The sequence below is a fragment of the Chlorocebus sabaeus genome, chromosome 2 (assembly GCF_047675955.1).
Source record: "Chlorocebus sabaeus isolate Y175 chromosome 2, mChlSab1.0.hap1, whole genome shotgun sequence".
Lineage (NCBI taxonomy): Eukaryota > Metazoa > Chordata > Mammalia > Primates > Cercopithecidae > Chlorocebus > Chlorocebus sabaeus.
In genome coordinates, this window is record NC_132905.1 from 98,218,040 (window position 1) to 98,232,503 (window position 14,464).

Below are 14,464 nucleotides of genomic sequence, written 5' to 3' on the forward strand. Positions count from 1 at the left end.
CCTGCGGAACTCTTGGAGGGAGAGAGGGAGAGGAGCAGCACCACATGGCCAGCCCGGTGGGCAGCGGCCCCCAGGGGTGGAGGGCCCTCTGGCCAGTGCCTGGGCCAGGCCAAAGGGACATGTGCCCTGGGAGGCCACAGGCGCTCTCCAGGACTCCCTGGGGGCCACCAAGGTGACCTGAGCCCCCTCCTGGTCCTCCCCTGGGGGTAGAAGGGTACAGTCTCACTCCTCTGTCTCCCCAACCTCAGCCTGAATGGGGGTCTCCAACCTGCAGGCTGGTGGCTGGCTTGAGCCAGCATCCAGGAGACACCAATGGTGGACACGTGAGAGGGGAAGAGAAGGCGGCACAAAGCTGCGCCCACCAGGGGCTAGGGCTGAGTCCCGCAGGTGGTTTGGGGTGGTGGACGCCCTGCTCGCAGGATGCCCGTTAACCTTGGCGTGGAAGCCCATGCTCTGCACCACCCGCGGCTCTGCACCACCCGTGGCTCTGCACCACCCACGGTTCTGCAGCACCAACGTGGCAGGTGCTTGCCGAGAGGGCTGCTTCCTTCCCGCAGTGCCACCCTGCGGATGTGGTTTTGGGACACACGTGTCTCAAGGGAGACCCTGGCTTGGAGGGGCCTAAAGGCCACATTGAGGGTCCCTGGGCAGTCTCCTGGTTGAGCTCAGGCCAGAGGGGTGGCTCTGGGGACCTGGTGAGGAGGCTGGGGACCTTCCTGCCCTCAGGCACCTTGATATTCCCAAGAGCCCCTCGCTGTGTTGGCCCTAGTGCCAGAGACCTCCAGATTGCTTAACTCTGGAGCTGGGGTGGAGGGGCCCACACCTAGGGGCCTTCTAGTTCATTCTGAGTGGGGCCGTCCTGGGGCCAGGCCCAGGAGGGGACAGTTGTCCAAGGACAGTGCTCCCGGGTCTGCAACTCTGTCTCAAAGGAACAGAGAAACAGGTTCACAGGCCCGGGGAACCACGTGCATGTTTTGGGGGGCTCCGTTGTGTCACACCATCTGGGATCAGGACTCAGTTCTGAGTAGACCCCCCTTGGCCTGCCCTGCCTGATGAGGTGTTAGAACCTGTTCAGCTGCTGTACCCAGGTGGTGGCCTGTGGTGATGTCCGGGACAGTGGCTGCCTCCCTCCTGGGCGACGTGCCGTGGCCAGCACCTGCCACAGGCCCACTTCTGGCTGCATGGAGGTGGCGTTTCCGGCATTTCGGGCGGAGTGATGCGGCCTCCTGGGCCCTTGGTCCTCTCCTGTGAACTGGGTGAATGGGACACAGTGTGATGCCCGTGCCTGCTCGGCTTGAGAATCCACTTCTGGGGTGACTTGGGGAGCAGTGGAGTGGGACTGTGGGGTGCCCCAGGCTGGACGTGCTTCTGGCCATCTTCCATGGCTGGGGGCATTGGGTGAGGAGGCGACAGGAGGGGGAGCGACAGGAGGCTGAGGGTGGAGGCAGCAATGGTGGGGATGGGGACGGGTGGGGGGAACTGCGGGGCTGAAGGCAGGCAGCTGCCCCCACGGTCCCACCCAACTGTCCCAACCAACATGTGCACGGTGTGGGGCAGGAGGGCACCGGTGTAAGCCCTGCATGCCCACAGCAGCCCACGTCAGGGGGAGTGGAAGGGGACTCAATTTAAAACGACCTCAGTCATTCCAAGGAAGCACTTGACTGAGGACGCCGGGTGCCCATCCCACAGTACCAGGGAGGCAGACACAGGCCTGAACTGTCCACCCTCCATGTCCCAAGTAGTGACTCCACTCCCCACGGCTCAGAGATCACACCCCTTCTGGAGGGATCGCACCTCTTGTGGAGAGCTTGCACGGATGAGTGACTGACTTCACCCTGGGCTTCCCCAAGTCCAGTGACAGTGACTGCCCCAGTGCTGCCGCTGGCTCTGGTGACGATCACACTGCATGGCCTTGAGCTTGGGAGAGCAGTGGCCTGCACACGTGGGCACGCATCACCGCTTGGCGGAGGATGGGCACATCTCACGGAGATCTGGGTCCCAACCCCACACAGGACAAGGGCCCAGGGAGCTGGCTTTCCTACACACCAGCTGGAAGGCTGACTCCCCATCTCACGTGAATGTTTCCTTGGTTTTGGGGGTACTAGGAAGGTCCCCAGGGCCGCGGGTCACTGCCCAGATTGTGGCATCCTCGTAAGACTTTAACTTCCCAGAGGAAAGAAAAGCCCTCTCAGATGCTCCAAGGACTCCCCTAGTCCAGCTGCTTCCTGTGCCAGGCCCAGACCCCAGAGCAAACAGGCCTGTTCATCCACAGCCTCCCAGCTGAGGCCCCTGCAGTTCTTCACAGAAGAGGGAAGGGAAGGCGCACCTGCCCAACCTGGCCAAGAAAACAAAACCCTCTCCCGTGGATGCGGGAGGCTGCTGCCTTCCTGCGGAGAGCAGCTCAGGGCAGATGTCCCTGTGGACACCGGCATTCTGGAAGTCTCCCTTGCTCAACGGAAATCTATCCAAGGACCAAGGGCTGGAATCAGCAAAACCATTCGTGAATACCTCCTCATTCTGCCGAGAAACGGCCCTTGCTTTCAGAAAGACTGTCACGACCATTGGGAAATGTCACCTCCAGATCAACCTTGGGAAAATCTTTTATTAGGGAGGACAGCCTGCAAAATCCTCCCTTTAAGAGCCCAGGCCAGCCCAGAACCTCCAGACCACAGAGGGGGAGTCCTGGGGACATTGTGGTGTGGACAGGCATCTCCACCGCTCCAGCTAGCCAGCACTTAATACCCACTGCTGCTCTCGGCCGATGCGGCAAACCGGAGAGGCTTTTGTGTGGGGCCAGGGCTGTGGCAGCCACCCTTCAGCTCCTGGGGGCTGGGGAAGACACTGGGGTCCCCGTGGACGGTGGAGCGGCGCTCAGGTCCTGTGGTCACTCGGCGTGCTCCTGCACCTCCTCCTGACGCAGGGCCTGCAGCCGGCTGCCCACAGTCAGCTGCACGGCCTCCAGCCCCTCTGCGTCCAGCTCCCGCAGCAGCAGCAGGATGGCAGTCAGGACGTTCTGGGGCAGAGAGGGGTGCGGACTAAGCCCACCAAGCACTGTGAGGCTGCTTCCCTCCACAAGGGCTGGGGCCTGGCCAGCGGCACCCCACCACAGAGCGCCTGGTCCCGGGGCGTGGGCCGTCCAAGCAAATGACCATCCGGCACATACCGAGAATCTGAGCAGAGGAGGAGCCCTGCCTGTGAACACACGTGTGACGCTTCTTCCACGGGACTCCTGTTGCCCTCAGCCCAGCAGGGCCTGGACAGCTCCGTGCGGGGCACGTGTGACACGTCTGTGCGCGTTCGCGGACCCACACACGCAGCTTCCCCCTGGGGCGCAGCTCTTCGAGGCCCGGTGAGGCTCCATCCTCCCTCCCCATGATTTCTGTGCAGTGGGCAGAGGCAGCAGTGGCCGCCTAGCAGCCCCTGTCACTCACCCTGCTCCTGTGGCTGCTCGAAGCATCCCTGGGTGAGAAGGAAGGAAACGGGTCCCGGGAAGGGGGCTTCAGGGCAAGTTCACCCTGGGCGCTGCTGGTGAGAGGGAGACAAAGGTGTGTGAGGGTCAGGGAGCTCGTGGCACTGGAGGCCTCTGCAAACCCTGTCTGCAGGTCACCTCCAAGCAAAGGACAGGCGCATACAAATCCCACCTGGCACATGGGGGGAAGAGAAGGGAGGTGACTCTCATGAGGTCAGGGGCTACAGATGGCAGCTCCTGGACAGCCCAGCACTTACTTCACCTGTGGGGCGTCCTCCCTGAACCCTGGGGCTCCCCAGCTGTAATACCTTCCACTGGGGCCTCGGGGGCAGGGTGGGGGGCACCTGTACACAAACGCCAGGGAAGAGCTTCTGACCATGGGGTCAAGCCCTGTGCCAGACAGCAGATGCCCAACGGAGATCACATCCCAATGCCCCTACCACAGGCACCAGCAGTGGGTGTGATCTGCCAAGCAGGAGAGAAGTGCCCAGCTTCTATCACACACGTTTGTGACGCACAGCCAACTGCCCTGGGAGGCACTGGAATCTCACTGCAGAGTCAGCCCTGTGGCCCCTCCACGGCCCCTGGGCCCAAGGCTGTACAGGCACTGATGGCTGTGCCCACAAACCATTCCAGTGACTGTGGCCCTGGGCCACACCCCCCACCAGGGGCTCCCTGCACCTCACAAGCTCCGGTGCCGCGAGCCTTCTCTGTGCCAGGGCATGGGGCCTGGCTCACCCCCCGTCCTGCTCCCTGGAACATCCGCTGTTGGGCAAAACATGGACCTGCCACTGAAATCACTACCTGGGCACTGAGTCACTCCCAGAGAATACGGATGAGAACGGACACTCGCCCCGGATAATCCCTCTCCCTCACTTCCCAGAGAGGCAGCTCACTGGAAACCCCATTCGCTCCCCGTGGGAGGACCCTGGGGGCCAGGGATGGGCGGAGGCCCCGCTGCCCTCCAGCCTCACATTGCCTCCTCCTCGCTGTCCAGCGGGTCCCGGCCGGTCTCAGCAGCGGAGCTGAAGGAGCTCAGTGTGAAGCATGGCTTGGGGCCGCCGTGGCCTGTGCCCTCTCTCTCCGGGGCGGCGGTGATCTCCTCTCCCTCGCTCAGTGCACGGGACAGCTCCTCCTCCGTCACAGCTTCGGGATGAAGGACAGAACACAGCATGAGTGGCCTCACCCACATGCAGGCCACACGCGCTGCAGCTCCCGTCCTCACTGCAGCCTCAGGCACAGTCTGCTTGTGAAATGCATGCACGTGTATCCACCTCCAGGGCCAGCTCCCAGAATAGGAGCCGATCCGCAGCCCGGCACAGGCCGATACACAACAGATGGTAGACGGCTGCTCAGGAATCTAAACACCAGCCTTGGCCAGAAGCAAATACTCATCAGAACCTCAACTAAGACACAACAGAAAAAGGAACAGACCATACTGAATTTATTCCATTTCACTCACATATCAATTTCCCTGAAGTTACTAATATTAATAAAATTCTCTGGGAGACAATATTAGTGCCCGTATAGCTGATAAGGATGAGAAACTAGCATGCTGAGAATGCCAAGGATTAACAAACAGCATGAAACCGCGGCCTGGAAAACTGCACTGGTGCTGGCGCTGGCCAGAGGAGGCATGAGCGCCTCCAATAGGTGGAGCGCAGCAGCGGGCACTGTGGTGCTGGGACAGCCCCTCCCCACGGCGGGAACACGACGGCACAGCCACCCGAGGGTCACAGTGGCCCGTGGAGCCTGCCCAGTCCCTGTGGACCAGTGCAACGCTGCTTGCCAGATCCTGACGCCCCGCTCGCTATGGCGCCTGGCACTGGTCAGAGCAGCACTGCTCCTCACAGAAGCAAAAGAAGGAACCCTTTTGCTTTGCTACCAGGTCCTGCAGTCGCTGGGGGATACACAAACTGTCACAGTCACAGGAGGGACCCTATGCTGCGCTGCTGCATTCAGGTGGTGGGATCAAGAGACAGAAGCAGGGGAAGGGCCTCTGGAGGAGACTTCACAGGGCACATCTGTGTCCCGCCAGACCAGGCACTTGCAGAAAAGGAGAAGAGAAAAGAGGGCTGGGGAAATGCCCTGCCAGGGATTATTTTGTGAGGGCCGGTGACCCCGCTGCGGCCACCTACCCTGGTTGTCCAGCTTCTGTAGGCGCGGCAGGGTGCGCAGCACGGTCATGCGGTAGCGGTGGGGGCTGGTGCCGCAGCACGGGTTCTCTGCCAGCCACAGCACCCTCAGACGCGGCAGCCCCTTCAGGTAGAAGAGCTCAGCCAGGCTGGGGATACGGTTCCTCCGCAGGTACAGCTCGCTCAGGCGCTGGCACCGGCTCACAGGCTCCAGGGTGGAGATGCTGTTGACACTGCACGGAGACCAGCAGTCAGTGAGGGACGTGGACGGGGCCCCCAGGGCCACCTCTCAATCTCGAGCCCCAAGAACAGGCACTCACGGGATCTGTGTCCCTGCCCTCACCTGAGAAGCCCAAATTGGATGTCGTGAGTCATGTGAAGCAGGACCTGGGCCGAGGAGAGAGCTATAGGAAGGCCAGGTCCTGAACTCAAAGGCGGACTGGGGTGGACCCTGCCAGCAACAGCCCCTTGGCCCCATGCTCCACATCAGCTCTTCAGGGCGCTAGAGTGGGAGGTGCGGGATGTGGCCCTCCTTCACGGGCCAGGAAAACTAAGGCCTCTCAAGGGACATATCATGTTGCGCCAAAGCACGGAGTGCCCAGAAAAACTCATGGCAAAAAACACAAGCCAGCTCCATGTGACATAGAAGTGAGCACGGACCTTCCAAACCCCCACGTGAAAGCGACAACACTGGGGATGGGCCTCATTTCCATTCTACAGAACGTGGACGCGTCAGAGAAGTAGAGAAACACAGGAGGCCTGGAGCGGCGACCTAAAGGCTTCACCTGACAGTGTGGGGTCTGTTCCTTCCACAAGTGAACACGTGGAGGCGCTCTCGCAGGCCCTCAAAGGTGCGGAGTGTCCGCCAGCCGAGAGCCAAGGCTCCCTGCCTGGAGGGTTGCACTCAAGTCCCGCAGGCGCCTGGGAAGGGGGTGGTCACCAGGCTGGTGCTGAGCCCACCTCCCCATGCCACCCGTTCACTGGGTGTTTCCCAGGTATCCTTTCACGCAGCTCCTAGCTATGAGGCCGCCCCATTTTACCAAGAGGAAAACTCAGGCTGTGGGACCCTTTCCAGGATGGAGTCTGATTCCTGGCACAGGCAGCAGCGTGGTGTGCGGACCACACCCGCGGCCTCAAGCTACCTGTTCCGCTCCAGTTCAGTCGAGCCTGGTGTGCAGTCGGCGTGCAGGCACCACACACCTGAACTCAGTGAACACCCTCCGGGTCCTGTCCTTCCTGAGACGACAGAAATGGCCCCGCACATGAGAGGCCTGATGCTCGGAGGCCCTGCGGCCCCTGGGCAACTCAATGCACTGCGGGCATAGGGCTGGATCCACAGCCCCGCCCCAAGCTTCCTGCCATCGTGGGAACCACAAGCTCCACCTTTCCCTGTCAGGTAAGGCTTTTGGAGGCAGAGCTGAAATCCCAGCCTCACCGTAAACGTCGCCTGACTAGTGAAACGAGCCCCGTGGCAGGCATGGACACCCCTGTTCAACCTCTGGACTCAGGCTCCATCTCCTCCTCGTCTCCCTGTGGGGTGGGCACTTATAATGCCTCTATGTTACAGGAAGGAAACTGAGGCACAGAGAGGGCCACGCCTTGCCCGAGGTTAGCCAGCTGATGGGTGGGAGGGCTGAGATTTGGCCCAGGAGCATGCCTCCAAGCCCATTTCATTCATTGGTTCATTCAGCAAGACTCGGGCAGGACAGGCTGATGCCCGCGCTGGGGATGCCTGAATACCACATGGACTGGCCTCAACCCCTGGCGGGCAGCAGGCTGGGCGCTGGCCAACCTCGGAGGGTGTTACAGAGGATGGGCAGGGGCTGGCCTAGCCTGTGGCTGCCTGTGAAATCAAGAAGGTAGGTCACAGGGACCAGGGGCCTGCAACAGCTACTCTCAGAGGGCAAGCCCTGGAGCCTTCCGAGCTGCCAAACAGAAGGGTGGGCCTTCCCCACAGGGTTTATACCCTTGTGAGCTTTTAAATGCGGAAACCCAGAGAAGGCTCCCACCCAGCGTCTGGTGGGCAGCGGTGAGCCATGAGCGTCCGCTCCCTCCCTGGGTCACACAGTAGGCAGGAGGGAATTCAGGGATAAAGGAAGCTCTTCTCTTCCCCAGAGCCCCCAAATACACCCCAGCTGCCTAAAAGTCCAGTAACATTTGTTCATTCAAGGTTCCCTTAGTCTGTTGGGAGGGCAGTGACCACAGTAGGGGGGCACAGGTCATGGGGTGCAGAGAAACTAGTGAGCAGTGGTGGCACTGGGGGGAGAAAAGGCCAGGACCCTGGGGGTCTCGGGGCAGATGTGGCCACCGTGAGGGTGGCCAGGGCAGGCCACTGTGCATCCTTAGGCGGGCTCCACCACCGACTGGCCCAGTGAACACAGCGATGGCTTATCGGAGCACACAGGCCAAGGGTGGGCAGGGGTACAGCGGGGCAGGCAGGGAACAGGAGCTATCAGGAGGCCCAGGTGAGGCTCTGAGGAAGGAGGGCGGACATGGGGCCATGGAGTAGACCCAGCTCTCGCTGTCCCGGCCCCTCCCCTTCTGGAAGCCACCCTCAGTCTGTGCTGAAAGTTTCTACATTATCTCACAGCACTGGGTCCCACGGGAGGGACGTGAGGCTCTGCCCCAGCTTCCAGGCCCCAGGCTGAGCATGACGGCAGGAGCGAGGTACCTGAGCGTGATCACCTCCAGGCTGGGCATCTCCCGGCAAATGGAAATCTAGGAGGAAAAGAGCATGACTAGCAAGCACGACCCAGCAGGGCATCACGGCCGCACTGCCGTCAGCCACAGAGAACTGTCGCAGCCATGGCCAACCCACTTCCCAGGCCTGAGGGGCACAGCCCTGCTCAGCCAGTGTGCCCAGGGTGAATGCCCACGAGCATGCCAGGCTCCCCTGATGCCACCTTGCAGCCCAGACACCCCACAGACTGAAGGAGAAATGTGAGGCTCCTCCTTTCACGCACTCTCTCTTTATTACATTTTACAACAGCATCGTTGCTGTCAGATGCTGCCAGCAGTGGAGACAGAGCACTCATTACTTTAGATGTCCTCAAAGGACATCAGGTAAGGGGACCCCAGTGTCTCCTATGCAGGGACAGAAAGCAAGGAAAGGATGGAAATCCCTTCTTGATAACAGGTCTGGGCCAAAAGGAAGACAGGCTTAAAGCTGGATCTCAGATCACATTGGTACTGTCAATTCAGGGGTGAGGTGCCCAGGGTGGTCCACAAAGCCTTCACAACCTGCAAAGCTCCCACATATGTGAGAGCCCACCATACGCCAGGCATGGCACCAGCAGATTGGGTGACTGGCAGGGCCCCAACCTCAGCGAACTCACAGCCTGGTGAGATGCATCCCATGTATAAGTGACTCGTGTCTACGACCATGGTGTGTTTATAAAGTCACTGCTAAACATGCAGTATTTCAGTTACAGCACAAAACAGATTACATCCAGGTGCCATGTGTCCAGGCTTTTTTTTTTTTTTTGTCTTTAAGGAAAGGTACAGTTCAAATTTAAAAAACAGAGAATAAAGAGATAAATAATAATTGGGCTGGACATGGTGGTTCACGCCTGTAATTCCAACACTTTGGTAGGCTGAGGCAGGTGGATCACCTGAACTCAGGGGCTTCGAGACCAGCCTGGCCGACACAGTGAAACCCCATCTCTACCAAAAAGTACAAATATTAGCCAGGCATGGTGGTGGGCGCCTGTAGTCCCAGCTACTCAAAGGCTGAGGCAGGAGAATCGCTTGAACCTGGGAGGTGGAGGTTGTAGTGAGCCAAGATCGCGCCACTGCACTCCAGCCTAGGCCACAGAGCGAGACTCCGTGTCAAAAAAAAAAAAAAAAAAAAAAAAAAAACGGAAAGAAAGAAACAAACAATTGGTATGCAATCCTTGTGTAAGTTGGAAGTTGGGGACATTTTGGACTGAGAAAGAGAATGAGGGAAGAGAAGAAAGAAATCTTTTCACAGACGCACACGCTCAAGTTCTCCCAGCAGGGCTTGTTCTCTGCCGCCTTTGGGGTAGCGATGGGGGGCACAAGGCTAGATGTGACCAAGAAGAGGGGGTGCAGACCTTCAACTTCCCCTTAACAAAGTAAAACAAACCCTCCTGGGATTCCTTTCCAGGTGAGAGCAAGTTCCAAACCATTGCTCCCCTCCTCTGTGGCCAAGTGACAAACAGCGTTTCATTTATGTTGACGGGAACAGCAAAATCAGCCTGGCACCGGAGAATTGTTTTTCCATTAGCGGTTCTGCATAACGAAACCCGCTAAGAGAACAAAGTACCAAGTGTGGGACTGAACTGATGGGGGCAGTTTTGTCAACTTAAAAATTCTCTTATGCCGGGCGCGGTGGCTCAAGCCTGTAATCCCAGCACTTTGGGAGGCCGAGACGGGCGGATCACGAGGTCAAGAGATTGAGACCATCCTGGCTAACACGGTGAAACCCCGTCTCTACTAAAAATACAAAAAACTAGCCGGGCGAGGTGGCGGGCGCCTGTAGTCCCAGCTACTCGGGAGGCTGAGGCAGGAGAATGGCGTGAACCCGGGAGGCGGAGCTTGCAGTGAGCTGAGATCCGGCCACTGCACTCCAGCCCCGGCTACAGAGCAAGACTCCGTCTCAAAAAAAAAAAAAAAAATTCTCTTGGGGAAGAAGCTACAACATTTGGGACTGAGGCCATTTGGAGATGATCAACGCAATACTTACATCTGTGAGGCGGCTGCCCCTGGGGAGAGAAAAGATACTTTAATTTTGTTAAAGTTGAATAAAAAACACTGAAGACAAAAATTCCAAAAATTACCGATGACTCCCTACAAACCTTAAGATTCTAGGATTTTAATGGCATGGCAAAAAAGGAAGGTTGCCCAGATAACCGGCAAAGGTGTAAACAATTGTTTTACTTGATTTTCAACTACACTGTATGACGTTGGGGCGGTACCTTTTACATAAGGAGCAGCAGAGCCATTTGTAAGACACGACAAGATGAACTGTTCCTCATGGTCCTTAAATAGCAGAAGGTTAATTTCTCTCACTGACAGACATCAACAAGGGCATCTTTATAAGAGGCTAAGTTCAAAGGGTGAACAGGCAACTTATGAAGCAAACTTTAAAAGCCTGAAATCGGGTTGTTGTTTCTTCCAGCTTAGTGAGAGTACTGACTACCCCGTGCAAAACAAAGAAATGCATTATTGAAAGCAAATGACACAGGGGAATTGTAGCCAAAACACCAGATGTGCCGGGGCAGACAGAAAAGCTTTTTAATTAACAGGGAAGAGCTCGCTCTGGGCAGTATGGGGATACCCCTGGGAGGAAGCGTCTGCTCTGGCTGACCCCCACGCCCGCCTGCACGGTGCGGCCAGTTGACAGGGCGCAGCGACTCCGCTGAGTCCCCAGGGATCCCTGGAGATCGTGCGGGCCTCAACTCCAGGCTGCCTCCTCTGGAAGCTCCTGGTCTTCCTTGGCCCAGTGAGACGGAGCCTTTGAGCCTTCATGGGTCCCACCGCACCCACGTCCCTTCCTATCACCTGCCAGGAGTACCCTTGGCACGGCCGCCCCCAGTACTGATTACCAACGTGTTTCCTGACTCAGTCCTCGAGAGCTCAGTTCTCTCTCCTATTCGACTTGGTCCCAGTGACTGCTGGCAACCCCAGACATCAGATCTGGCCCACAGGGCAGCCGGGGCAAAGGCGGGCCGGGAAAGGGGGGGCCCCGGCGACCCCGACCCGTGGTCTCCTCTCCTCCCCTCCCTGACCCCTGACTCCTTCGCCGCCCTGGCCCCTGCACCTGCCCCCGTTCCACCCCCCCGCCCCCGGCCCCGCCCTCACCCCAGTCCCCGCCCAGTCCCCGCCCCCTCCCCAGCTCCTCCCCCGGCCCCGGGGCGGCCGCGGCCAGGCCCCGCCTCACCAGCAGTTGAGCTTGCGCACGCTGTGTAGCTCCGAGGCCTTGGCCCGGGTCAGGACCATCTTCCGCGTCAGCTTCATGGCGACCGCCCAGGCCCGGCCGGCCGGCGCCCCCGGCCTCCTGCTCCCGGGCGGGTGACGACTGCGCGGCGCGTGTCTCCAGGGGCGGGGCCCACGTCGTCAGGGGCGGATCCTGAGCCCATTGGCGGCTTGGCGAGGGGAGTGCCCTGGGGCCGCTTGGGCGCCGCTGACACGTTGGCTCTGCTCCTGCGCATGGGCGGCCTGGGGCGCCCGGCTCTGACGCGATTCTAACGCGACCCCGGAAGCGCGCGGCGAGCCGTGGGTGGGTGCCGGTGGCGGTCCCGGAGGCGGCCTTGTGAGGGCTGAGCTGCCGCTCCCAGGAACCGAGCGGGGTGAGCTCGATCCCACGCACACCATGGCCCTGTGCCTAGGCCTGTCTCCGAGCGCGGGCCTAGCGTGGATGGGATGGGCGCTACACAGCTCCAAGTTACGCGATTCAAACTCTTGGAATAAACCCAGGGCAGCCCTGGGGCTGTGTTGATTCCCTGTCTCGCTCCCTCCCAGCATTTACAGAAAAGATGCGTTTATAGGAAAGACGTACGGGCAGGTCCAGCAGAGCCCTTACAAGCATTTCAGCCTTTTAGAAATCAGGTAAGACCCCCTAAACATCGTTACATGGGCCACAGTTACATTAAGACGGGCATTCTGAAACCGCGTTTGCCAAAAGTTGTATCAGTGAGAGAATGATGGCCCTGAAGGAGATCTGGCCAATCCCCATCTTTCCTTTGTCCTTGAAGCGGCCCTTAATTATTCCTGGATAAGCAAAGCTAATTTTGGGAGATATTTATAGTTTAAATGATAGCAACCCTTCCTCAAAACTAAACAGCCTTTGTAAAGCTAATGAGACCACGGAAACCGCCTTTGCAAAAATCGTAACTGAAAAAATTATGACAGGGAAAGATCTCCTAACCCACCCCATCTTCCTGCTATCCTCTAAACTGCCTTTGTTCATTGGTGGGTGTAGACCAGACTAGCCTTGGGAAGGAATTTAGTTTATAGATTAAACTCTGAAACAAAATTGATAATAGCCCTTTCCCAAAAAAACCCTTCTTGCCTGGGGACCAGTCTGCCTTTGTAGGACTAACAAATTAAGCTATGAGATGAAAAATTACAGTTTAGGGGCCGTGCAACCTCTGGCGGCAATAGTCTGAACCTCCCCAAATTGCTCCTGGGAATAACATCACTGTTGCAAAACTTAAGATCAGTGCTTGAAATGTTTTGTAGACCCTGCGTTCAGACACCACTTAGACAGAAAATCTGGCTCAACCATTTGTGCGATCCCACCCAGGAACAGAAGTCAGCCAGAACTCATTTCGAACCCCTATGATTTAATGTTCAACCTGACCAATCAGTACTCACCACTTTCTGAGCCCTACCCGCCAAATTATCCTTAAAAACGCTGATCCCTGTGTAGGAACCTAGTTTTTAGATTCCTTCCTGGGCAGGGGTCGTCGCGAGAGACCACTCGACACGGAAGTCACAGCGGAGAGATTTATTGCTAGCGCGCTAGGGTCCTATGTCCGAAGTTGGCCACAGGACCCCGAATGCCTAGTACAGACAGTTTATAACGGCAAAAACCACAGAAACTCACAAAGCTTGAGGCGCAAGATGATTGGAGCAGGTTATGGCCTGAGCAGGGTGTCTTACTCTGATTAGTTGGTTTGAACCCGCGCGGGGTATTTCTCAGACTATTTTTTCTGTTTGAGTTCCGGGAATTTTGGGTGGGTGTTCTGGATAGCCACATGGATGTTGGGTGGGTGCCTTAGATGGCCACCTGGTCATTGGGCGGGTGCTTTAGAGCCTGGTGTGGCTTTTCTAAGCTTTCTAAGTTTCTAAGTCTCTAAGTCTCCAAGTTTCTAAGTCTATAAGTTTCTAAGTCTCTAAGTTTCTAAGTCTCTAAGTTTCTAAGTCTGTGAGTTTCTAAGTTTTTGTGGCCTGTTTTCACCTGAATGCTGGGGGAGACTGATTTGAGTCATAAAACTCCATTCCTGCACAGCCAGCTCTGCGTGAATTACTCCTTCTCCACTGCAATTCCCTTGTCTTGATAAATCGGTTCTGTCTAGGCAGTGGACAAGGTGAACCCATTGGGCACTTACACCACCAGGCTAGAAGGATAGAGGAGCCTGAATTCCACTAAGGTGCAGGCGTAAACTTTCGTCAGCCATTATTCTGGAGGTCACAAGACAAGCTACTTCCCCAATTACTCCTGCAGATAACATCACTATTGTAGAACATCACTATTGTATCTTTTCAGGTTTATTGCACGTCTGACATGGATGGACCCAGCTAGATGTCTTCCCAACGGCTCCTGTGGCCCCACCCAGAAGCCATGCAGCACAAAAGGACCAAAAGGACAGCTAGATTTCATCTCGCACCCCACCAATCAGCACTCCCCATACCTTAGCCCCCTGCTCACCAAAGTACCTTTGAAAAGCCCCTAACCTGTGAGCCTTCAGTTGTAACCGAGCAGCTTAGCAGCTGTGAATCCAAAATATCTGAGACAGGTCTCCATCAGTTTAGAAAGTTTATTCTGTCAAAGTTAAGGACGAGCCCATGACATGGCCTCAGGGGGTCCTGACAACACGTGCCCGAGGTGACTAGGGCACAGCTTGCTTTCAGACATTTTTAGGGAGACATGAGACATCAATCAATATGTGTAAGATGGAAAAAGAAGAGAAAAAGAAAAAATGTATGTATAAGATGTACATTAGTTCGGTGCAGAAACGCAGGACAACTTGAAGGCTGGGGGGGGGCAGGGGGAGCTTCCCGCTTCCAGGTCATCGGTAGATAAGAGACAAAAGATTGCATTCTTGGCCGGGCGCGGTGGCTCACACCTGTAATCCCAACACTTTTGGAGGCCGAGGCAGGTGGATCACAAGGT

The 14,464-nt window shown here is 57.4% G+C and overlaps 1 protein-coding gene and 1 long non-coding RNA gene across 6 annotated transcripts; one reads left to right on the top strand and one right to left on the bottom strand.

The window, feature by feature from the left end:
• Positions 1-2,584: 2,584 nt before the first annotated feature.
• Positions 2,585-11,769, bottom strand: CFAP410 (cilia and flagella associated protein 410). Of its 5 annotated transcripts, XM_037984892.2 has the most exons (8): positions 11,507-11,614; positions 10,542-10,605; positions 10,310-10,328; positions 8,276-8,322; positions 5,608-5,837; positions 4,444-4,615; positions 3,432-3,525; positions 2,585-3,013 (listed from the first exon to the last, which is right to left on the bottom strand). In XM_037984892.2, exons 4-8 carry the CDS (start codon positions 8,302-8,304, stop codon positions 2,885-2,887), a joined length of 654 nt encoding a protein of 217 aa, XP_037840820.2. In that variant the 5' UTR covers positions 8,305-8,322; positions 10,310-10,328; positions 10,542-10,605; positions 11,507-11,614; the 3' UTR covers positions 2,585-2,884. The 5 variants fall into 5 exon arrangements, with proteins under 5 accessions (XP_037840820.2, XP_072867138.1, XP_007968050.3 ...); XM_073011037.1 differs by lacking the exon at positions 10,542-10,605 and having other exon boundaries at positions 11,511-11,769; XM_007969859.3 differs by lacking the exon at positions 10,542-10,605 and having other exon boundaries at positions 11,507-11,765.
• A 41-nt stretch (positions 11,770-11,810) lies between these two features.
• Positions 11,811-13,943, top strand: LOC119619320 (uncharacterized). Its single transcript, XR_012090971.1, has 3 exons — positions 11,811-11,915; positions 12,088-12,174; positions 13,838-13,943. It is a non-coding gene; the product is annotated as an uncharacterized lncRNA (long non-coding RNA).
• Positions 13,944-14,464: the final 521 nt, after the last annotated feature.